The sequence below is a fragment of the Aspergillus lentulus genome (assembly GCF_001445615.1).
Source record: "Aspergillus lentulus DNA, contig: Alt04, strain: IFM 54703, whole genome shotgun sequence".
In the NCBI taxonomy this organism is placed as follows: Eukaryota; Fungi; Ascomycota; class Eurotiomycetes; order Eurotiales; family Aspergillaceae; genus Aspergillus; species Aspergillus lentulus.
Window position 1 is genome coordinate 1,131,151 of NW_028322122.1, and position 23,996 is coordinate 1,155,146.

Below are 23,996 nucleotides of genomic sequence, written 5' to 3' on the forward strand. Positions count from 1 at the left end.
GTAAAGTGACTTACGTTTTGCATTGATCCAATGGCCCTTCAAATTGATACGAAGCAAAGTTGAGGCTTGCATCGTCAAAGCAACAACTCACTTGGACTTGAAGCGTTCTTGATATTCAATGGAAGTATGCCTGCGCCTCAGTTTTCACGCGCCAACCCTTAGCAAGTTAGATTTGGTGTGTGTTATGGAATCGGGCTCTTGTTCCGAGCTGCCTGCTAATTCGTCTCCAGAGCAACCTCAAACAGCATGGATAAGGCTTCAAGTGCAACAAGAGCTTGCTCGAGGCTTTGAGATACTTTGTGACAGTATGTGAACTACATGCTTCACCCCGCCGATCTTTCGGAGACTGTGAAAAGTGAGGCGCTGTGGCGAATCACTCAAAGAAGAAGTCAGCCACACTCATGTGTGCCAACTGAGACAAGAGCAAAGTAAAACGAGAAAGCACCGATTTCTACAGTTAGTTATTCAAGTCAGAACCAGTAGACTGAATTCGAGGGTGAACTTGAGCACAGAACGCAGTATGATCTCAAATCATTATGGTCTATTCATTTCGTAACTCGTCCCGACTATATCTCTTACGGCTCTCATATGGATACAACAATTGTCATGTTTAGGGTAGTCTATTGGGGAGGAACGTAAGGGTGCACGAGCATCTCGCTGAACCTGTAGACATTGTTAGTCGTTGTTTCCACCGAGTATTGGGATTGAGGACTGACTTTTCCAACTTCTCCTTTCCTCTAACTTCCTCAACCAGCAATGGCATCCGGACAACGTTGAAGTCTTCGTAAAGCTCCTCGATTTGCTCAAGGTACTTCTTCTGCATCTTCCTGCGAGCATTGCACTGCTCGCATCCGCTTCCTTCCTTGGGGAACAGAAGCTGGTTGACCACGATGGCATGGGTATCGATACCGTAGCTCGTTAGTTCCTGGATCATACGCTCGGTCTCGTACAGTGACAGGAATTCGGCGATGCAAACACACACGAAGGTGGTCATGTCGGGATTCTTGAACTGCGTATTCACCTCGCTAATAGTCTCCCGCAGAGACTCCATCTTCTGGAGAAGCTCGTCGATGTTCTGTCCGCCTGGGAGGCCGCCACGAGCACCGAGGATCGAGTTCAGCATTGGTCCGAACTGAGACGATAGCTGAGAGAGTTTCGCGAGGGCCTTCTCAAGGACGGTGGGAAACTGAAGGAAACGAAGGGTGTGTCCGGTTGGTGCAGTGTCGAACACAATAACCTCATAAGACAGAGACTTGACTTGCTTCAAGACTTCGGCGAAGGACATAGCCTCGTCAACACCGGGGATCTACGAACATTGATTGTTAGCATGGACACACACTCTCAGTATTGTCACAGGCTGCACATACGCTGAAAGCCAGATCCTGCATCATATTACCCATACCCAGTCCGGCCATGGGATCATCGCCCTGCGACTCCCCGCTAGCGAGGAGATCCTGGATGCTGCCGTTCGGATCAATTTCCATAGCGCTAAGATTGGAGTATCCATCGACCAGCCTGGCCTCCTTTCCGAACTTCTGCCCGAAGGCGTCGCTCAGGTTGTGTGCGGGGTCGGTCGAGATGAGCAGGACGGATTTGCGAACTTTAGCGAGCTGGATCGCGAGCGAGCATGATGTTGTTGTCTTTCCGACACCTCCTTTACCACCAACAAAGATCCATCGCAAGGTCTTCTGGCTGAGAATGGACTGGAGCGTCGGCTCCATGAGATCGTCGCCGTGCACGACCGCAGTTGAAGACATTTTGAGGGATTCGGAAGTTCAGAACCTGGCAAGCAGAAATCTATTGCAACTTAGAGCAGTGAGAAAATGCTCAAAGGCTTTGCGAAGGGTTATTTTGCTTGTTCGGTGAGCAGTGATGGGGTTGAATTTACACGTATTTGCTTCCCCGCAGAGGCCAAAAGTTTTGATTGTGGTGTGTGGAAGCTTCCGAGAAAATGGGCTTGAGATTAATATGAGTCGCAGGAACCTGACTTGAAAGTATCGACAGACAAGCAAGCAAATACAGAAAAACAAAACTATTTACAACTGTCAAAGCACGGTCAAGTGGTAGAACCATCTGGACGCTCCAGCCATCATCGGCGGGGCACGTGCTGGAGCTTTCTGCCTGAGGCCTCAACACCTGTATATTTGGATGATCTCAACTTTACTCGAGGAGATCACATTGAATCGACATAATGGACCTGGTGCCATCTTCATCTACGAGTCCATTGTAATGGCTCTCGGATGTCCAGGAGCAAAAGTTATGTGCCAAATCTCATATTTCGCACAAAAATCAGAAGGTCAACGCCCCACTGAAGGTATACTCCGTATGGAGTACAGCTGTCGGTACTCTCCGAAGCATGAGAAGCGGAGATAGAAAAGGACCCCTTGTGCCAACAGATAGTCATGCTTTATCTACTTCTGAGAAAATTTCCTCATACCTGCTTCTCCAAACCTCATTTTAAATCTACTTGATGGACATTGGAGAAGGCCAGACCCAGTCAACAGACCAATTGGTTAAAGCCACCGACCGTCTTGCCCTCTACCAGAAACAGCTCCTTCAAGCCTCCGGCCCATCACCACAAACCACATCTTCCAGTCGCAGTATCTCAACCGCCGCACAGGTAGCTGGCCAAATGTCTCGCGATCCTATCACCTGCCATGTCCTGAACACCCTGACGGGTACCCCCGCCGCAGATCTCCCCGTAACGCTGACATTCCTCGGGAGCAGCAATGGCAACAACACCAGCCAAAGCCCCGTCACATTCAGCGCAACGACGGACGCAGATGGACGTGTGAAGAATTGGACTGCCACCGCCGCAATAACTACGACGGTTTCGGGGGTGCTTTCATCGCTGCCAACTGCGGATAGCAAGACGAACTGGGCCGTGCGTTTTGAGGTTGGGCCCTGGTATGAAGCGCAGGGGATTGAGAGTTTTTGGCCGGAGGTGGAGGTGAAGTTCACAGTGAAGGGCCGTGGACGGGAGGGAGAGGAGGGTTGGCGCCACTACCATGTGCCGGTGCTGCTGGGGCCTTGGAATTATTCTACTTATCGGGGTTCTTAAAAGGAGGCCGTTGATGGTTATCATGGTTTGATGGTTTGATAGTGGATCGTTAGTCCTCTTTTTTTTTCTTTTTTTCTGATTGTGGAGCGCGCGCAGTGACGTATCTGGAGAAGCTCTAAAATGATGAAACAGGGACTACCAGAGGTACTCCGTCCGTACTCCGTATATCTTTAAAATGGGGTAGTCTAAATGCTGCAATTGAATATGTACTTCTAATGAACCGGAATTGACAATTGGGTGAACTAGATTATAAATAAGTCATCATGGATGTGATATAAACAAAGGTGCATTGAGAATGATTGAATTAGCGCCAATGGTCTGGTCAAGTTGTCAACAGCTGTACTGCTATGTGACTTGTGACGGTGCTCGTCCGTGATCCATCCGATCGCCAATGTAGCTAAGTTCCACATATGGAGCAGTTCTCAAGCGCTGCAGGCAAGGAAAGGCATCGGTCAACCTACTACCACTCCAAAGTCAAGCATAGATATGAAACGATACCAGATGGTCATTTGGAATGAAGGCAAATAAATGCTATGTAGAAGAATAGAGTCGATGCTTGAGTTACAATGAGATTCAATGTTCAACTATTGCAAGGTAGTGGCTGCATGGCAGAATTGAAACAAGCGAGTAATCCCAGATATGGACAGGCTGTACGGAGTAGCTAGCGATGCAGCCCCAACTCCAACCCAGTATTTCCTGAATATCTTGAGATCCATCCAGAGATCGTCAGATGGTTGGAATAGAGTATATGCTCGAATTTCCCTGGTAGCGATACTGTTCATTGATTTGCGAGACTAGACAGGTAGCGTGGCCCGTGGCCACGCTGAGCATTACCCCATTCGCATCAATACCTGTGATACCCCCAACAGGGATTCGTGAACTTCACTACCTTGTCTTGGAGCGAGGATTGGGCTAATCACAACATGAATCATGCCAGGGGACCTGGCAGACCAGATTCAATGCATTGGCCCCGGGGAAGCATCCTGCGCCATTGCAAGGGCTGGCCAAGCCTGGCATAATGGATGCAAATAATCTACCTTGATGAGCACCATCTCGACAAGATTACTGTGATAACGGCACCTCTACCACTTGGTACTGTAGGAAATTTGTGGTCATCTTGCTTCAGACAGACTAGTGCTAGTGCATATGGGGTCGTCTTAATTGAGAAATTAGTCCGTGTGCCTGTTGGCGAGACGGAATCCGAGTGGCAACTGACGACCCGGCAGATTTGACTCTGTCGTCCAACCAGAAAGTCAGTACCTTATAATCACGTGAGCAGAACCCACAATAAGAGCGGCCTCGGTCATTGCGTCATTGCTGAGATCCAATCAGCAGCGCAGAGTGATAGAGGATAAGAATCGAGACCCAATTAGGTATTGAAGGATTCTTCCGCGCGAGTCTCTGTTGGCTGGCTTCGCAAATTCACACCTATCTCTGGATCATCTTTTGAATGGAGCCCTACAAAGAACTCTCTTCCACTGAGACATGCGCGTACTTTTAGGTGTCCTCTGACAGACATCAGTCGTCAGTACTCAGATTTCAGGATTTGAATTTCACAAGATCGTGGTGTTACTTCTGGGGTGACTATGGGAGTATCTACATGCTAAATTGTTGTATGTAGAAAGGTACTTTGAAGAGCCAAGGTTGCAAAAATCCAGGTGGGGCCGGGAGACTGGCCCATGAGTGGCCAACTGCCAGTTCATGTGGGCCCACCTGTCGCCCAGTGGCCACCCGGCTGGTCCGACATACCCCAAAGGAAAATTCCTGTCGTCGTCACCGTGATCTCATCCAAGTTTTCCCTGCCCCATCTCCTCTTCTGCCCCCCATGATTTTCCTTCTATGCTGCTTCTGGGCTGTCGTGTGCTGGGTCTGGCTCTTTCATTTCACTCTTTTCGAGTCATTTTCATCCCTGGATAACGGGCAAACATTCTTTAATCTTTCTCCATATTACTCAACCAAACAGGGGAAAAAAAGAACAAGAAAAACTAGAAGCAGTTTGCTTATCAAATTCCCCTGTTAGCCAACCACCGCGTCTGGTGTGGTTCCGACGCGATTTCGTCATTCATATTGGTCGAGAAATATTGCCGGGGAGTCCACAGCACCATAGGTAAGGGCGATGATTTTTGCTGCTACGATTACTATTCAGATTTGATTTCTTGTTATTCGTTCCCTTCTGGCCTTGGGTTTTTTAGTATTTCTTTTTCTTTCCTTTTTTCTTTTTTGTTTTATTTTATTTTTATTTTTATTTTTATTTTATTTTTTTTTGATTTTCTCCTGCCTTTTGTTGGTTTCTTCCATCTCTCCAAAAGTAGCGGATAAAATGGGAGAATCAGAGAGATCACATATTGAAACAAGGAAAGAAATAATAATATTGAAACTTAAAGAACAATAAGCAGAAAGAAGAAGAAGAAGAGATTGCTGGGATAACATAAAATCGATTCGAGGTTGCAACCTGGAAGGACAACCACAGGTTTTTGTACTCATCCAGGGTTACATGTTTCTGGCGTGACGGGGAACTACTATGAACCCGATAGCACACTAGTCGGATGCTGACTAGTCGAAACGCTTAGCTCACCACCCTCGACCGCCTCCCCTCTTCTTCCATTCTTTTCTTCCACCCCCCCTAAAATAAAATACTCCTTGTTGAACCGGACTACGTCACAACTCTTCTTCTCCCCTTGACACCTCGAAAAGTCACTACACACTAAGTACGTGCGCTTTGCCTTGGGTGTACGTATAGTACAGCACCAGGGAAAAAGACGAGAAGATACAGAGACCAGAACAACGACAAAGCAAATTATCAACATTTCTTTCTTTTTCTACTCTCAAGGATTCTTCTCTTATCCTACTATTCTATTTGATCCTCTTTTATATCTGGTTGATCGCAAATTTGTTCTGCGTTCTCGCCACCACGTCCACTCGCTTGTTTCCCGTCTTTTTCCCTTCCCCTACTATTACTACCTCTACCTTGGTCACTTACTCGCGGCTGCCCTGCACTCGCCTAATATATTGTTTCCTCCTCTGGGTCTATGATGTCTGCTGCTGTCGCTTCGTCTGTGCCCGCAAATCTACCGCATAGTACAAACACTCGTAATTCATCGCCAATGGATTCGAAGAAGAACGCGTTGGACGCTGGAGGTGAGTAGTATATGTCTTCTTGTGCGTCATGGATATGAATTTTGGTACCTTTTACACGAAACCTTCTCTGTCTATCCTCTGGTCTTCCCCTCCTTTGTGAAGTCTTGACTCTTTTTGGTCTGGCAGTACGCCACTTCTTCCCCAGATACTGCGATCTGTATCCTGCCGTCGGGATGACCTCACACTTGGCGTCATCGATGGAGGGGATCCTCCTTATCAGATTCGGACCCTGTCAGCCACGCGATGCAAAGAAAACACCCTTTACCACACAACACGTTTGATCAAATCACCTTGTTGTCGCATCATCGTTACTTCTACCTTATTGTACCTCTACTGACCTGGGTTCTAATTGCGCATCTCAGAGTCCAAAGCGCCTTCCGATACTAAGGACCAGAAGCCTGATGTCGACTCGCAAACCTCGCTGGCGCCTCCCCCGCGACCTGCTGTAACTACTGCCACAGATACTCCGGATTACTTCAACTCGGTTCACAATCCCTTCTCTCTGGAGCCCAATCCCTTCGAACAATCATTTGGGGGTGGTTCCCAGAGCGAAACTCCTGGAAAGTCGTTACTGCCCCCTGTAGCAGCGCTCACATCACCTGCTTTGCCTGGCACCAGTTCCAACGGTGGCTATAATTGGTCCAATTCTTTGCGCTCTGGGCCGTTGAGTCCTGCCATGCTTGCTGGACCAGCTGGTGGTAATGATTATTTCGACAGCATTGGCCGAGGTTTCCCGACTCCCAACGAATCTTCTCTTCGCACCGGTCTCACTCCAGGCGGTGGGGGTTCTATGTTCCCTGCCCCGAGCCCGAACTCCCAGGCGATTCTGCAGCAACTACAGAGCGGCGGCGCGACTCCCTCCACAATTGAATTCCATCGTACTGCATTGAACGCTGCCAAGAAGAACGGCTTGAGTGGTCCTACTTCCAATCCCACAGTCGATTCCGAGGGAGTTCACAGTGTGAGCATGGATATTAAGAGCAGTCAGCCTGCCAGCGTGGACCCTTTCACGCATCACGATGCTGCAGATGCAGCCAACGGGTTGTTCATGTTGGCCAAGGGCGGACAGGCCAATCAATTCGTCTCCAACCAATCGTCTGTTCCACCTCATACTATTCAGGGCACCAATCAATCGCGTGACGCAGACAGGCGTGGATCTCAAAATGTCAATGGCTCCGTAGCCAGTAGTAGAGAGATGAGCGGTGATGCATCTGATATGCAGGCAGAACAGGCAAAGCCTTCCGCCAAAGGGAAAGGAAAGAAGAATACTGCCACGAAAACAGGAAATACAACCAACAATAGACGCAAAGCAGACGATACACCCGCCAAGGGTCCGAACAAGAAGGCCAAGACAAGCATTAGCTCCGGCAGCGCCGAGCCTCCGTCCGAAGCTGGCGACTCTGAGGATGAGGATGACATGAAGAAGAAATCTCAGACCGACACGAAGAAGATGACGGACGAAGAGAAGAGGAGAAATTTCTTGGAGAGGAACCGGTACGCTCTTGACAGTTGCATGACTCCCGAGGCAATACTGATCTGATACTAATACAATATAATCTGACTTAGGGTCGCGGCTCTGAAATGTCGTCAGCGCAAGAAACAGTGGCTCGCCAATCTTCAGGCGAAGGTCGAGCTATTTACTACGGAGAATGACGCGCTTACCGCCACTGTCACGCAGCTTCGCGAGGAAATCGTCAACCTGAAGACTTTGTTGCTTGCTCACAAGGACTGTCCCGTGTCTCAAGCTCAGGGACTAGGTCCTCTCATGATGAATGGAATGTCGACAGGCTTCGACCCTCATCCGTACAACATCGCAAACAACATGGGTATGCAGCCAGGTGCACCTATCCCTACTCAGGGTATGCGACGATGATTATGTGATTTCACCCGCTCATGATCTTTAATTGACGCCTGATCATGATTATGACATCTAAAATTCGATCTCTGCTCGACAGTGTACAGGCCGCTCGGGTCTAGACGGTGATACGGTGCTTCTCACTTCAGCTTTTTCGCCCCTACGCGGGCTCTTACATTTTCGATTTCTCGGCTGCGACTTTCCCGCGGACCTATAGCATGGGCCGGTGTTTATGATGTGTACGAACTCCAAAATTGACGGAAAGATCCAGCTGGTGCGATGGACTTTGATTGCACTCTCGGACGGTGCAGTTTGGGCGCAAAAGATTGTTGGCGGTTTGATTTGTTTCTTTCTCCTGTCTGTCTTATCTCGAATCCTTCTTTCATCAACTCCAAGCCTCGAGTTGCATTTGTGGCTCTCAAGGCTCGGGCAGTGTAGTATCTCTGTACTCTGGCCTTCCTTTTCTTGTTCTTTACCGGGGACTATTTTTACTTGTTTTTATGTTCATGGGGGCACTGGTGTTTCCAGCCGTTGTTTTCAGCTTTAATATGGGCGGCGTTGGCGGCTCAGGTTTGTTCTGGTGTCTTGATGACTTCCTTCGCGTATGGTGTCTTAGGCATTGTGAATGAAACGCGATTCAGGTTCTTATAGCTTTCAATTTGTAAATTGAATCGTCGTCGGTGTATAAAACTTCGAGAAGTATTAATTGTGTCGCGGATTAACTGCAAGTAGTAGTAATCGTTTTTCCCTACGATGAATCCATTAGGCGCCTAACCAAGAAACCCGTACCTTATTGACGTCTGCCGGTCTTGGCGTGCGCGACTTGATACAGATCAGTCAAGACAAACACAAACATCCCAGCCTTCATGAGCCCTTTTTGCTATGGGAATTGAGCTGTCAGTCAAAGTGGATGAGGTAATCTGTTAGGGAACTTTCTCAACTCAATTCCCAGGATGCGCTGCGGCACTTCGGAAACTCTCTTTGACGGCGCACACTGATCAACAGACTCCCCACCTTCGCGTTTTCCTTCATCCGCGTCACATACGGTTGACTCGAGCAACGCGCGACATTGAAAGATAGAAGTCCTCGAGAAAGGCCACCAAATTGAGGACAGGCGGTATTTAAAAGGCAAATCCGCGAACTGCGGCCCGGACAATGTCTTCGCGTCAACCCGCGCGGCCGCGTCGCATTGAAGATGCCCTTTCTCAACTTGTCGATTCCCTGACTCCACCTATATCCCTCTCAGAGATCGGCGATACCGTCTCCGAAGACGCAGACGAGCTACTTGCCGAAGCAGAAGAACGCCGACACCACGAGAACCTCGAACGTGCATGGCGCATCATCGACACATCCTCAAGCTCCGGAAATGGCCACGCCTCGCCAGCTGACGGCACAGGCCTGGGCATCACTCGCAGAGGCAGTTTAGCAGGAGGGGAGAACATCAATAACGCGTCGGACCTTATCAAGCGGAAACTCCTCCGGGAGAATGCGAGCCCCGACAAAGCTGTGCGGTTTTCAAACTTGTATTCGCGCTTGCTGACGCAACCGGTTCTGTCGCAGAAATGGGCGATTCTGTACTTGCTATATCGGCTGTCGGGATCGGATCCCCAGGTCGAGGTCGCGGACGAGAATGGGAGAAGTCGGAGCCCGCTTATGGATGCAGGGAACCTGCAGAATATGATGTTGAAGAGTGGTCATCAGAGAGCAAGACAAGGCCTGGGGCCAAGAGTGGAGGGGGATTCGGACGAGGATAGCCCGGCTGTCAGCTCCTCTGCTTCGCAGATTCCAGCCAAGATGGAGCGGAAGGCCTCCGTGCGGCGGCAGGAGTGGGAAAGGGAAAAGGATGTCGACCAGGAACATGGGCATGCCACAGCTGATAGAGTAAAAGGAGGTCGAATGGCTCGTGGCGCACACGATGCTGCGCCTAGAGATAGCCGCCCTGCGGACGTTCAGAAGGCATCGTTTCAGACCCAGTCATTTTCAGATAACTTCGAAAAGCGGCCTCATGAGAGCGGACTTTTACGTGATTTACCCTACAACTTACAAGGATTGTCGTCTTCCAATTTGGAATTCTCGTCATCTTCCGTTCTAAATCTACCGCCGACTCTCCCCATACCCGTCTTGTCTCTCTTGAACACCTTGGCAGAGCCGTGTCTGCTATATAAAGGCCTGTCGAAATACGTGGAGGATTCTGGAGGTGGCTTGCTCACCCAGAGCCTACGGGCTGCTCTTTCAAACGAGCTCCGTTCCTACCTGGGTCTTGTAGCAACCTTGGAAGGGGAGATTCGACGGGCGCTGGCCGCTAGCGGAGACCCCTATCAGTCGAAGGAATCGTCCAAAGGGTTGGTAACGTTGAAGCGTTGTGTAGTATGGACAAGAGATGCGACAATGGCGTTACGGTTGATGAGTTTGATAGTTGAGGAGGCTCGCAGTAAGTGTGCTTTTCCTTTCCTCGACTGCATTCTTTATCTTCCATCGAGCTAATGGCATTTCAGACAAAAAAGGTGGTCAATTGATATCATTGATTCATAGTTTCTCAACGTCTCATGGAGACCCTTTTGTTAACAGCTTTGCGGAGAAGCTGCTCTCCCACGTTACACGCCCGTTTTACGATATGCTGCGACTGTGGATCTATGATGGTGAGCTTTCAGATCCGTACCAGGAGTTTTTTGTCGTGGAGCCGGAATTCAGGCCAAACACAGACCCACGACGGCTTGCGACCAGTGTCTGGGAAGACAAGTATAAACTGGATGATGAGATGGTACCGTCAATCATCACGCAGGACTTTGCGAAGAAAGTCTTTCTTATCGGCAAATCTTTGAACTTCATCAGATACGGATGTGGGGACTCTGGATGGGTTGAGGCATACTCTAAAGAAGCCTCCAAAGAGTTACACTATGGTGATACGGCTAGCCTCGAGGCATCCATTGATGAAGCCTACAAAACGACTATGGCGCGACTCATCCACCTCATGAACGACAAGTTCAAACTATTCGACCACTTGCACGCGCTCAAGAAGTATCTGCTACTGGGCCAGGGCGACTTCATCGCCTTGCTCATGGAATCCTTGGCGTCGAACCTCGATCGGCCTGCCAATTCACAATATAGGCACACTCTCACCGCGCAGCTCGAGCATGCCATTCGTGCTTCCAACGCTCAATACGATCCGCCCGACGTTCTCCGCCGTTTAGATGCCCGTATGTTGGAACTCAGTCACGGCGAGATAGGATGGGACTGCTTTACGTTAGAATACAAGATTGATGCGCCTGTTGATGTTGTTATCACGCCATGGGGCTCGACTCAATATCTGAAGGTGTTTAATTTCCTATGGCGAGTTAAGCGCGTCGAATTTGCCCTGGGCAGCACTTGGCGGCGGTGTATGACCGGCGCTCGCGGAGTCCTAGGAAGCGTCAGCGACAAAGTCGGAGCTGACTGGAAACGGGCAAGGTGTGTCATCGCGGAAATGATTCACTTTGTTTGCCAGCTCCAGTACTACATCCTCTTTGAGGTCATCGAGGCCAGTTGGGATCAATTGCAGGCGGCCATCTCCAAGCCAGGTTGTACGCTTGATGATTTGATTGAAGCACATACCAAATATCTCAACTCTATCACGCACAAGGGTCTGTTGGGCTCGACATCCTCACCCCGCACCGCATCCGGTCACAAACAAGAAGAGGGCTTCTTGACCCAACTTCATCAAATATTGAAGATCATGCTGGCGTACAAGGATGCCGTCGATGGACTCTATTCGTTTTCCGTGGCAGAGTTTACCCGAAGACAAGAGCTCAGTGCTAAAATAGAAACGCGCACCGCTCAGGGGCGCTGGGGCGTTACTGAGCGCGATCTCCTATCTTCCCGGCATCCACAAGGGCATAAGAACTCATTATCGTCATTCCCCCCGTCGGTGGCCCAAACTCCAACAGTCGGAGTTGATGGCGATGGGTTCGATACCCCGTCATCTCTCGCCGGCCAAGAGCTTGCTGCAGACGACAACATGCTGGCGTCACTTCGCACACGTCTGCGCGAGCTCTCTGCGGAGTTCCGCTCCAGGCTGAACGTGCTCCTGGGCGACCTAGCCTACCAACCCGACGTCGATATGCGCTTCCTTGGAGTGGTCATGAACTTCAACGATGTCTACGAACCAGTCCGGAGAAGGAGGACGGCAACGACCAGCACCAAGGACAAGGAGCGGGCAAGGCGAAAGGCTGCAGCATCTACCGCGCCCGGAGGCAACGGCGAGGTTGGGCCCCAAAAGGAAGCCAGAAGGGAAAGGAAAGACACCTCGGGAGCTGAGCATAGCGGTAATGGAAGTGGAACCGGGTCATGATTTCAACTCGAGCATTTTCACGCACATGGGTTTAGATGTCGGGAGTCGGACACTCGTCGGAGTCTGGAAATGGGCCTGCATGATAACGCGAGATGAATATACGGTTTTCCCAACGATATAGAACTTTAACATTATGTTGACCTATTGAAGGAATATGTAAATATCACACATATTGCTGGTACAGACTACTCCAAATATCTTTCTCCAAGGCCAATCGCTTATCGGTGGCCCCGTCCTGATAAGCGGACGCTATGCTGCAGACTCCGCAACTCACGTGGAAAATTTTCCAGAGCTTCATGAATTCACCAAGATCGATATACCTTTCACCAAGGGCTAATACCCGAATAATTTACTCTTCTCGCATTCGAAATAGCTCTAAACAATCGTGCAATATACTCAATTCTCCAATTCCACCTGACGTTCCCGAGAATACCGCTTACGCTCCCCATGTCGAGCGAGGAATCGGCACAGTCGTCGCATGTGTCGGCGTCGAAAAAGGCAGGCCGCAAGCTCAAGCACGCGAAGGATACGCCTGCAGTAGAAGACGGTGAGGCCAAGGAGGTTGATAAGAAGGACAAGAAAGCCAAGGACAAGAAGAAAAAGAGCAAGTCCAGCGATGGGCAGGGCACCGAGGACGCCGCAGTGACGGCCGACGCGGGCGAGAAGAAGCAGAAGCAGAAAGAGAAGAAGAGCAAGAAGAGACGGCTTGATGACGAGAATGACGAGGAGGACAAAGTGGCTGCCGAGCCGGAGTCCGAGTCTCAGCAGCGGCGCAAGAAGAAGAGGGTGTCCTTTTCGGCGGATACGGTGATGCGGGACCCTGAGGAGAGCGAGAGCGACAGTCGTCCCGATGTTAAGGATGATTCTAAAATCAATGCGGATGCTGAGGAGGGCCAGGCTCCCCTTGCTACGGAGGAACAGGTTGACGCGGATGACGAGGGCGAGAAGAAAAAGAAGAAGAAGAAGAAGGAGAAGAAGCAAAAGAAGAAGAATCAGCCTGCTACGACTGCTTCTGATACTACACCGACGTCTCACGAGTCTCCTATTCTATCGTATCTCAATCTATACCACCAGAACCGATCCGCCTGGAAATTCCAGAAAAACCGCGAGACGCATCTATTCAAACACATCTTGTCTTTGGAACATGTTCCTGCGAGCCACAACGCTGCACTTCTTTCTTACCTCAAGGGATTGAAAAGCGAGGGTGCGAAGCAACGGCTACGACAGGTTGCCGAGGAGGTTGTGAAAGCTGAAATGGAAGAGGATCTGGCAAGAGAGCAAGAAGCGGAGACGGAGGACAAGGCCGAGTCTGATATGACAGGCTACAACAAGGCCGTGGAGGCTTTCAGAACACGCTTGTCGCAAGGCAAGGACGATTTTGACGACCTTGAGTCACCTGATTCGCTTGACGGAGAACGACTGGCGAAGCTTCAGAGACGGCAGCGAGCGGAGCTCGTGCTGTTTGCTGTCAGCGGGAAGTTGTTCTACCTCGAGAAAACAAAAGCGAAGCGCGGACCGAGCACCCAGGCTCCGCCTGCGAAAAAGAAGAAGAAGAACCGGACTGCTTTCGTGGAAATCTCGAGCAGCAGTGAAAGCGAGAGTTCAAGTGACAGTGACAGCGACAGCGAGAAGAAGCCCAAAAAGGCCGGAAAGCCGAAGAAAGACAGCTCTAGCGACAGCTCATCGACCGATTCGAGCAGCGATAGTGATGACAACGGCAGCGACAAAAAGAAAGCTACAAGGAAGAAGGAGGCCAGCTCAAGTGAAAGTTCCAGCGACTCGTCGATAGACTCTAGCAGTGATAGCGATAGTGACAGCGACTGAAAGTATACATTCAAGGGCTCTGACCCTCCTCATTCTGTGGATGTCTTCGGCGGCTCGTTTGATCACCATATATAGCTCAAGCGTCACATTTACCCCATTTAGAACTTTACAATATGGAGGAACACTAGCATCTCATGTATTGCATTGCCGTTTGTATTGTGTATAGTCAGAAGCTGGTACTTAGGCTGGGTTTGTACGGAGTTTTTGTAGATTACATGGTGATATCTCTGAATATGTATCTAAGGCTAAGCTATTTCAGCCCAGAAATACTATAAGAGTGAAATAGTAGTGGATTCAGTCAATCGAAACATAAGTGTATGCGTATATCAACAGAGTATGTTGCTGTAGGATATGTAAAGGCGGTGACAGCGGAGCTTACTCAATCGGGCTCAGAAGCTTGGAGCTTCGGCCAGGCACCTTCAAGCACGCGTACGTTGGAGATTCACTGTCCTTCATCCTCCAATCCTCTTCCTTTCAATCCCAATCTCTACCTCCTTAGAGTCATATACTCATTTTTTGTCTGTTTTCTTTTCCTAAGGAATAATATCGCACAACGCAATCATGTCTGGTAAGCTCCTGGCTTCTCCATCTGAGTTGACCTCCATGACTTCATCAGAGCTGACATCCTCTTCCGAATAGGGAGCGCTGGATATGACAGACACATTACCATTTTCTCGGACCAAGGTCGTCTGTACCAAGTCGGTATGTACATTTTTCGATGGCACGCCAGTTTTCTTCAGTCTGCGGTCCCGACCCTCCTTGTGGGCAACGCAGCAAATGCCATCATCGCTCGGCTAAACAACGCTGATTATTGAAAATTAGAATATGCCTTCAAGGCTATCACAGCTGCAAATATCACCTCAATCGGGGTGAGGGGGAAGAACTGCGCAGTGGTATTGTCCCAGAAGAAAGTCGCTGTAGGTCCTTTCACCCTCACTTGGCAGGGATATTGCGGCAATCTAATTGAATCATCAAAGGATAAACTGATTGACCCATCGTCCGTTTCGCACATTTTTCGGCTTTCTCCCTCCGTCGGTTGTGTCATGACTGGTTCTATTGCTGATGCCAGAGCTTCTGTCGACCGTGCTCGCGGAGAGGCGGCTGAATTCCGATACAAATATGGCTACGAAATGCCATGCGACGTCCTTGCAAAGAGACTTGCCAACATCAACCAAGTTTACACACAAAGGGTTGGTCTTTTTGGCTCCCTTGCTAAATGTCGAATCGCAGGCTAACGAGGGTAATACCTGCAGGCTTACATGCGTCCGCTAGGTGTTGCCATGACTCTGATCTCCGTTGACGACGAGAAAGGCCCACAACTTTACAAGTGCGATCCCGCAGGATACTATGTCGGGTACAAGGCCACTGCATCCGGTCCCAAGCAGCAGGAAGCGCTCAATTACTTGGAAAAGAAACTGAAGAACAAGGATTATGCTGAGGGTAGTTGGGAGGAGGTGGTCGAGCTCGGTATCACGGCCTTGAGCAACGTGTTGAGCGTCGACTTCAAGAAGCACGAATTGGAGATTGGTATCGTTGGTGGTCCTCGAGCAGACGGCAGGGAGGGAACAGATCCTGCTTTCCGTGCATTGACGGAAGACGAGATTGACGAGCGGCTACAGGCCATCAGCGAGAAGGATTGATTTGGTAAAGGAGAATCCATGTTGCTAGATGCAGACGACATAACAATGTTACTCCTTTGATGCTCTGTGCGCTGTCTCATTCGTCCCTACTGCTGATATTCTTGGAGCGCCTTGTTCAATGCGAGTCCGAGTTCTTGTTTCAAAAAGGTAGGCCACAGCATCGTCCGCTGTCCTCCACATCGGTGGCAACTTCAAAGTACGGGGACAATGGCTGTGATATAAGATCCTTGCTATCTGACAGGCTCGGATTGAGGGCGCTGTGGACTACAACATGCGGGAGCTGCGTTTCGACTGTGCCGAACTCGCTTCGGCAAGCGTTACAGTAACCAGATGTATTTGTTGTAAAGCAGCGTCAGGGATAAACCAACCCAGACATCCTTGTCAACTGTCCGCTACGATCTATAGTTCGTCAAAGAGGATGTTACTCCTGCTTATTTCGCCACATGTGGATCGTGAGTTCAGGTCTCTGGCGCCTCAGGCACTAAGGTACCACCTATCACTTTTCCACTTTCAGCTGCAGTTGCTTTTTTTTTGGCGGTGCGGACGTGTGGCTGAGCTGTGTGGTGTGGCTTGACGCTCGTTGTTACCTACGTCTACCACAACAGTATCCTCATCGTCAACCATCTTGTTAACAGCTGCTTTTTTCTTTTGTAAAGTCGCAGATGAGTACATTCCCAATCGGCATGTGGCGGACATATTTGCTTGTGCCATCCAGCTGGAATGTGTGCTGCAGTGTTCTTGACTTTCGAATCGCGACTGACTCCACGACTCGTCGTGCCAGTTTCGGACGAACCACAGCACTAGCTCTCTAACCAACGCCCCCACTCTACTTTAAGACGCATACACTATGACCCTTTGTAGATATCCTACCGTTATTCCGAGATCCAGCAGCCAGACACTTTGGTGGATCAGCATTCCGCTGACTTGGTTTTGACACATGAGCAAACGGGATGAATTGGCCACTGACCATTGACCATTCGATATCCATGTTCTGCGGAGTGGTTCTCTGTCCCAATCTATCAATTGTTTACCTTTTTCTTTTTTTTTTTCCATTCTTTTTTTTATACCCCTGCTCCAACGCTCTGCTACATACTAAATTCGTCATTTTCGAGCAGGAGCCAACCTTAGTCTCGCGCTTAGGTTCCGGGTTCCAGGCTTCGGAATACGACAATGGAAAGGTCTATGTGGATGCTCGGATGCATGGCTATACATGGGTCCTTTGCTTGCTCCAGATCCACTGTTGTGGTCATCGCCCAGCTGTGCTGACGAGCTGTGATACTCTAACCTGCTCTTCCAAGCAGCCATTGGTGCAGCCAGCCACGGCTAGGGATCGTGTCTTTGTGTAGAGATCCTGTCCTTCCTGCGTCTCCAGCTATACGGTCCTAGCTGGTATATTGAGCAATTGATCAATGGAGGATCAAGCTTAAAAGGAAAACGCTCCCTTGACCCCGGGACGAGACTTTGTATATGAAACCATCTTGAGCACGAACGGGTTGGTTCTCTTGTCTGTTTGTCTTTACCTTTTTGCTCTTTTGCTCTTGCAATCTTGTCGTTGCTTCCTCCTCTCTCTGCATTGTGTGTCCTCAAAGTGCTTCTCACACAGTAACAATGGCTGATGGACGTAAGCAGTGTTATCACCCGGCAATGGACACTTCGAGGTAGTCCGCGACCTACAAGATGCTAATGGGTAACCCAAATCACAGTTAATCAAGCTCGAGCCCTGAGGGTCGCTGAGATTGTCAACGACTACCGGACGCTTCTCATGCACATTCCCCAGCAGAATGTGCAAGCACCGCCAGAAGATGCCCATGAGGAAGGCTATGTTGTGCTGAGGGAGAGCATCGCTGCAGCGCGGACTCTTATCTCGGCAAGCTACGATGCAAGAGCAGTACCTACTCAAGCGAGCAGTGAGGAGATGGAACGGGCAGAACTGCAGAGGTACATATCTTCCACCGCCGAGCGAAGAGCTGAGGAGGCATATTCTTATCTGCCACACCGTTAGGGTCATCCTCGACGCCAGCGCAAGGCGCTTCCAAGCGCATAAGATCTACCTCCGGGCGGCAGCAGCCAGACGCTGGGCGATTCATCGGCAAAATATCCTTCGGGGTCAGAGACCAGGACCGCAACATTCGAGCCATCTGAAGGCTGTGGACGACACATTCCGACAGGTAGGTTTCCTTCGCAAAGAAATCCACTCTAGAAAGCACAGCCTGACCTGACGTCTTGTCAGGAACTTCAACGAATAACCGATGCGCATGTCGTCGCTGATCTTCGGGCTGCGGATGTACGCGCAGGACACTGGCTGGACGACGACCCGTCTCTGAGCGCGATTCTGGCCTTGATCCGGTCACAATCGTAAAAACCCGAAGTGACCTTTGTTTCAAGATGTGGTTTGACCGCTGGTGACATATCTACTCTGGTCCGACGAATTAATACGGGAGGTGGCATAATACAGTTTCTCTTGATCCAAAAGCGCCGGTCGCTTATCCTTTGGAGGGACACAAAAGCAACCTGCGGGCATCCTTTCGTTTCTTTCTATTTTCCATTCTTCTATATGTTACTATAACCGATGATATCCCTTGAGTGGCCAATTGTCTGTGTGTTTCGGGTTTAGATATGGTTGAAATTTAACGTTTTCTGTGTCATTGTTCCTAGTGTCTTATTACTGCGACTGATTTGTATGCTTCTGTGTCCACCCCTGCAGACCCGGAGGTCTCTGATGGTACCGGGTGCCTTAACGTGTCTTCGGTACTCTAAGCACGATACCAGATGCCGGATGACTAGACTCTAACGTCACACTAGCCACAAGAAAGAACCATATCCGTGTCACAGGATTGAGTTCTGACGCTTGTTCCTCGTGGAGTATCTGTGAACTTGATACTTCCGAGTGGAGTCAAGGGTCAGACACATTCCAGCTGAGATACAGTGGGGCAAAAACCCAGCAGCCCACTGTGCTTTTTCCCCCCCGAGTTGAATGGTTTTCGATTCCTGTTTTGTTTTGAGGTGCATAGACTACGATAGCTATCTAACTCGTAAAGAATGCTCGAACCGGTGCTATTTCCGGTCTACCTTGAGATTGACTACCATGATGACACAGTGTGGCCGTGCGAAGGGTCCTGCAGTAGTGTCGAGTCAGTCAACACCAATCGGTGGGCTGACTCTGTGGGTTGTGGGCAGTGTTCAGCTGGCGAGGTAAGGTCCAGATGTGGTCCTCTCTGGTTGACGTTTTTGACCTTTTGAGGTTTGATGATTGATGTTTGGGAATTGACATGGGGTCAAGGATTCGGGAACTGCTATGGTTCATCTCACCCATGTAAATATGTACAAATCCGCAGGTTGTGTGACTGATCCCACGAGGTCTGCTGTCGTCTGCTGGAATCCGGACTGGGTCGTGGAATGTGCAATATTTAGGTTATCCTCGGCCACGTTGCATTGCCTTTTTTGATTCCTCTTTTCTGTCCAGTCAGGAAGACGCAAATTGTCTGATTTATTCGTAACCAATGAATCGATTTCAGTGAGAAGGAAAAAAGCACGACATACAAGGGTTCTGCAGTTGATTTTCCAAGTGTTTCACAACCTTTCATCACTTCGATCATGTAGAACCTCAGTCACTCTTGTCCTTCTAAGGTTGACCTCCTCGTGTGATCTATATCTCGAGACTTGATTCATCATCCACCACCTCCTCGACCCCCTTCATCTGTAGATGCATCCTGAAGCCGTTCTGTCGGTGCTTAAATGTCCAGATTAAGTTGATCGGACACTACCGGGGATCGTCCCGTGGTTTACCAAGTGCAACCCATGTTCCCATGATAGAGCTTCACTCTGGTTTCAAGTGCATAGCAAAAGCCTCTCGAGATGTGAAGACGAACCAGGACTGGACGACACCAGAGCCAGCCGACACTCTTCGTGTTGCACAGTTCCCCTGTCTCATGACGGATCGACAGAGCTAGCCCAAGTGGGGTATCTGTGAGGCTATTCCATTTCTCTGCCTTAATCTGATCTAGTTCTGTGGCGGGAAACTTGACAACATCTCTGTCAATGCTCTATCCTAGTTCAAGAGAGAAGTTCAGATAATCAGGCAGCAAGAATTGTATCTGGAGAATCGAGATCCTTATCTAAAACTTGTCCAGAGTCCTTTTTACGGTAAGTAGGATTAGTATTCAAGTGTCATATCTAGCACTGTTCTTGCTTGTCTCTTCGTCTCTTTTAATCCTATAATTCACTCATTTTTTACCTTAGGTTATCAAACTAGAGCTGTTGGCTGTCTCTTTTCGTCCTATCTATTCACGAAACCCTGAAAACCTCTGGTTTTCATTCACAACCTCGCGAGTAAGTGTTCCTCATTCACTAGTATTCTCGCGACCTAACTCGCGCGATATCTGGCAAAACCATGGTCTTTAAGTACCTCCTACTTTCCAGCTTCCTCTCCTTCTCTCTCTTCTTTTATAATATCTGTACTTCTTCGCTCCTTTGTGCTTCTACAGAGATCTACTCTGCTGGCAGTACCTTCTGTCGCTCCTTTCAATCAGCCTACCTTCCACTGGTGGAAGAATGGCGTCCAATCCTTTCAATTACTGTCTCCTTTGGCTCATAGCCCTCATTGGGCTTGCAGCTCCCCTCGCTCTTTCCGTTCCCAATGGAAATGACACTGGTTGTCGTACTCAGTCTAACATCGTTGCAGCTACCGAGAATTCTAGTGAGATCAGCATGGAGGGCGGTTACAAGTCCATCGCATACTTTGTCAATTGGGTGAGTATTTCCCTACTTTTTCAGATGAATCCAACAGGACCTGGCTAACAGTCAGCTAGGCAATTTATCAACGCAACTACCATGCTTTCGATCTTCCCGCGGACAAACTGACTCATGTTCTCTACGCCTTCGCCGATGTCCGACCTGATTCGGGAGAAGTGTGAGTATTCATCGAAGCATACTCTTCTATGTGACAGCTTGACTAATGGTGACGACAGTTTTCTGAGAGATCCATTCGCGGATGTCGACAAACACTATCCTGGTGATTCTTGGAATGAACCCGGAAACAACGTTTACGGTTGCATCAAACAGTTGTTCCTCCTCAAGAAGCAAAACCGCAAGCTCAAGGTCCTTCTCTCCATTGGAGGTTGGACCTTATCTGCCAATCTCACCCAAGGTACAAGCACGGATGCTGGACGCAACACTTTTGCCCAGTCTGCTACGAAGCTGGTCCTTGATTATGGTTTCGACGGTAGGTTTTCCCCTTGATGATGCATTGGGTTGCGGCAGTTGCTGATTGATCAGGTATCGATATCGATTGGGAATACCCGCAAAGTGAGTTTAAAAGGTGCCATTGGTGACCAGCGATTGTTGACTTTCTGTCAAGACGAAGTTGAGGCTCAAGCTTATGTGTCGTTGCTTCAGACGTGCAGAGAGGTGAGTTGGATTCTGCATGTCTCCGTCGTCACGGTCAGTGGACTGACCTCCCTAGGCATTGGACGGAGCAGCCGGCCCCAATCGCAGGTTTCTTCTCACGATTGCTTGCCCTGCCGGTAAGTCTTGCCCTTGCCTCTGCGCAGAATCATTCGTTCGGCACTGGTCAGCCGGTAGCGTGGGTCTAATTGACATTCAATCTAGGACCAAACAATTACTCCAAGCTTAAGCTGCGGGAGATGACACCTTTTCTCGATTTTTACAATCTCATGGCATACGATTACGCCGGAAGCTGGGACTCCATTACAGGCCACCAGGCCAACCTCTTCCCATCCAATGGCAACCCCTCTTCCACTCCGTTTTCGACGATCCAGGCCGTCAATTACTACACTCAGGTCGGAGGAGTCCCGCCTTCCAAGATCGTTCTGGGAATGCCGCTGTACGGCCGTGACTTCTTGAGCACCAACGGGCCCGGCACCCCCTACTCCGGCAATGGAGCTGGGAGCTGGGAGCATGGTGTTTGGGATTACAAAGCTCTCCCCCAACCCGGAGCAATGGAGGTCTTTGACCAGCAAGCAGGGGCCTCTTGGTCCTACGATGCAGGCGCGCGCACCATGGTCTCGTACGACACCGTCGCCGCTGCCGAGTTGAAAGTGGACTTCATCAAGAAGCAGGGCTTGGGAGGTGGCATGTGGTGGGAAGCCAGTGGTGACAAGGGAGGAAAGGCGGCGAATAAGGCCGATGGCAGTCTCATTGGGACTTTTGTGGAAGGCGTTGGCGGCGTAAATGCACTCGAACAGGCCCAGAATAATCTGGACTACCACGAGTCTCGATTCGACAACCTGCGTGCTGGTTTCCCTTGAAGCCAAAGTGCAAACCGACGACTTGATGCCATGTGACATTACTCGAGCTTTTCGTTGTGACCGGTAGTTCTTAGCGATCTTTGACAGATTCACTTAGGTGATCTAATGATATGGTGATGATCAACTTTCAGTTCCTACCACCATCTGAAATCTCGGTAGAGCCATTACCTTGACGGTCTCATCCAAGTTGACTACCACTGTAGCACGAGTGAGTAGTCTTCAGCACTACGCTACTGCAAAGCATATGAGAAAGTAATGGATGGCAGGATTTCCGATTTTTTATCTTTATTTTCTTGAACTGCTACTACCTCAACCTGATTCCACCACTCCAACCAATACCGACATTGCCCAGTAAATCACCACACACTACCGGCACGGACGAACAGTGGAACGACCCGTTTCAGAAAAGCCAAGCATTTACTTGGACTCGTCGAAGACGTAGGTGAGGTGGCACTTGCCGCAGTACTGACGGTTGTGCATAGCAGCCATGAAGATACCAGCACCGCACTACAAGTTCGTTAGTTCGAGACTCACTTTTCAGACGAGAGAAAGTTAACATACCTCGGGGGAGGGGCACTCGCGGCGGAGACGCTCGATCTTGCCATCGCCGTCAACCTTGTAGTACTTGAGGACAGCGAGCTTGGTCTTCTTGCGCTTGTGCTTGATCTTCTTGGGGGTGGTGTAGACCTTCTTCTTGCGCTTCTTGGCACCACCACGCAGGCGGAGCACGAGGTGCAGGGTCGACTCCTTCTGGATGTTGTAGTCAGAGAGGGTACGGCCGTCCTCGAGCTGCTTGCCAGCGAAGATCAGACGCTGCTGGTCGGGGGGGATTCCCTCCTTGTCTGTTTTACCAAGTCAGGTTAAGAGTTCTTCTCGGGTTCACGATGCTCGGAGGGGTTGCGTACCCTGGATCTTGGACTTGACATTGTCAATGGTGTCCGAAGACTCCACCTCGAGGGTGATAGTCTTACCCGTAAGGGTCTTGACGAAGATCTGCATCTTGAATGAAGGCCTGTGAGAGAGACATCGTCAGAGCCGTGGTCGTTGAGCTTTTTTTAAAGAGTTGTGCGAAAGCCATGATCCTCGGTTGCAATTTCTGCTCGCGCTTTCGGAGAGATTACACTGCAATGTCGAGGATAATGGATGTTGAATGAAATCTAAGTGATCCCATTTGGATGAAGGCACATGGAGTAACGTATGGGCTGCAAACTCACCTCGACAAGACTTGTCTTCCTCAACCTTCGTTGCGATCGTGTGTAAAAGTGATTCTGGCGGAGTGTGCGATTAAAATGATTGTGTGGTCACGTGCACTGCATTTTGCCCGATTTGATCTAGCGTTGAACGTCTGGATCATTCATTTCGCCGCTCCGAGACCCGGCCTGAGCACGTGACAGATGATCCTATTTTCTTACTTTGTCGCCTGAAAATTAAGGCATCTGACGAGCGGGACGGATGACGCCAGAGTTTATCTTTGGAACGCCAGGGCAGTTAGCCTCAGTATCATCATCATCAAGGCCCTCCATCCTTGCTAGCAAATAATTGACGACATGAAACCTATAAATTGCCATCAATAATTTCGATGCTATTGCGAAGAAAGGGAGCATCATCAAAGTCAATCATTCGAGCCCTTCATAGGCACCCGGTTGCCCCTATATAGCTGCATCTTTCGAGGGTGTCTCGACTATGAGGGGTTGTTTTCTAAACTCCTTACTCCGTACAGGCGCAAGTAAACTCTCACAAGATAGACGCAGGGTTTGAACAATGGCCCTAGCTTGAATATTTTCCGCACTGGAACCAAGGCGCAAACGCCCACCAATCGATCCACAATGAGGTTGTCAGGCTTCATGCCAAGGGTTGATGGTTTCCCCGACGCCTGAGCCGCCTG

General features: G+C 49.6%; 9 protein-coding genes across 9 annotated transcripts; 7 read left to right on the forward strand and 2 right to left on the reverse strand.

Annotated features, from left to right (window-relative positions):
* Positions 1-620: 620 nt before the first annotated feature.
* Positions 621-1,757, reverse strand: ALT_1657 (ArsA family ATPase; the record flags this gene model as incomplete). Its single annotated transcript, XM_033562586.2, has 3 exons — positions 621-663; positions 717-1,306; positions 1,368-1,757. 3 exons carry the CDS (start codon positions 1,755-1,757, stop codon positions 621-623), a joined length of 1,023 nt encoding a protein of 340 aa, XP_033418477.1.
* Positions 1,758-2,470: 713 nt separating this feature from the next.
* ALT_1658 (hydroxyisourate hydrolase) lies at positions 2,471-3,061 on the forward strand (the record flags this gene model as incomplete). Its single annotated transcript, XM_033562585.2, has 1 exon — positions 2,471-3,061. The coding sequence occupies one exon, from the start codon at positions 2,471-2,473 to the stop codon at positions 3,059-3,061; it is 591 nt and encodes a 196-aa protein (XP_033418476.1).
* Positions 3,062-6,165: 3,104 nt separating this feature from the next.
* atfA (bZIP transcription factor atfA) lies at positions 6,166-8,072 on the forward strand (the record flags this gene model as incomplete). The annotated part of the gene is made up of 3 exons (XM_033562584.1): positions 6,166-6,199; positions 6,562-7,693; positions 7,766-8,072. The coding sequence occupies 3 exons, from the start codon at positions 6,166-6,168 to the stop codon at positions 8,070-8,072; spliced, it is 1,473 nt and encodes a 490-aa protein (XP_033418475.1).
* Positions 8,073-9,209: 1,137 nt separating this feature from the next.
* ALT_1660 (tubulin gamma complex associated family protein) lies at positions 9,210-12,381 on the forward strand (the record flags this gene model as incomplete). Its single annotated transcript, XM_033562583.2, has 2 exons — positions 9,210-10,485; positions 10,550-12,381. The coding sequence occupies 2 exons, from the start codon at positions 9,210-9,212 to the stop codon at positions 12,379-12,381; spliced, it is 3,108 nt and encodes a 1,035-aa protein (XP_033418474.2).
* A 447-nt stretch (positions 12,382-12,828) lies between these two features.
* ALT_1661 (WKF domain-containing protein) lies at positions 12,829-14,205 on the forward strand (the record flags this gene model as incomplete). Its single annotated transcript, XM_033562582.2, has 1 exon — positions 12,829-14,205. One exon carries the CDS (start codon positions 12,829-12,831, stop codon positions 14,203-14,205), a length of 1,377 nt encoding a protein of 458 aa, XP_033418473.2.
* A 561-nt stretch (positions 14,206-14,766) lies between these two features.
* Positions 14,767-15,845, forward strand: prs2 (proteasome core particle subunit alpha 1; the record flags this gene model as incomplete). Its single annotated transcript, XM_033562581.1, has 5 exons — positions 14,767-14,773; positions 14,845-14,907; positions 15,028-15,122; positions 15,183-15,395; positions 15,459-15,845. The coding sequence occupies 5 exons, from the start codon at positions 14,767-14,769 to the stop codon at positions 15,843-15,845; spliced, it is 765 nt and encodes a 254-aa protein (XP_033418472.1).
* Positions 15,846-17,453: 1,608 nt separating this feature from the next.
* ALT_1663 (uncharacterized protein) lies at positions 17,454-18,204 on the forward strand (the record flags this gene model as incomplete). Its single annotated transcript, XM_033562580.1, has 4 exons — positions 17,454-17,466; positions 17,549-17,783; positions 17,848-18,013; positions 18,076-18,204. The coding sequence occupies 4 exons, from the start codon at positions 17,454-17,456 to the stop codon at positions 18,202-18,204; spliced, it is 543 nt and encodes a 180-aa protein (XP_033418471.1).
* A 2,192-nt stretch (positions 18,205-20,396) lies between these two features.
* ALT_1664 (glycoside hydrolase family 18 protein) lies at positions 20,397-22,111 on the forward strand (the record flags this gene model as incomplete). The annotated part of the gene is made up of 7 exons (XM_033562579.2): positions 20,397-20,594; positions 20,654-20,754; positions 20,813-21,066; positions 21,120-21,149; positions 21,202-21,251; positions 21,307-21,367; positions 21,453-22,111. The coding sequence occupies 7 exons, from the start codon at positions 20,397-20,399 to the stop codon at positions 22,109-22,111; spliced, it is 1,353 nt and encodes a 450-aa protein (XP_033418470.2).
* Positions 22,112-22,528: 417 nt separating this feature from the next.
* On the reverse strand, positions 22,529-23,110 carry ALT_1665 (ubiquitin-ribosomal 40S subunit protein eS31 fusion protein; the record flags this gene model as incomplete). The annotated part of the gene is made up of 3 exons (XM_033562578.1): positions 22,529-22,618; positions 22,673-22,953; positions 23,017-23,110. The coding sequence occupies 3 exons, from the start codon at positions 23,108-23,110 to the stop codon at positions 22,529-22,531; spliced, it is 465 nt and encodes a 154-aa protein (XP_033418469.1).
* Positions 23,111-23,996: the final 886 nt, after the last annotated feature.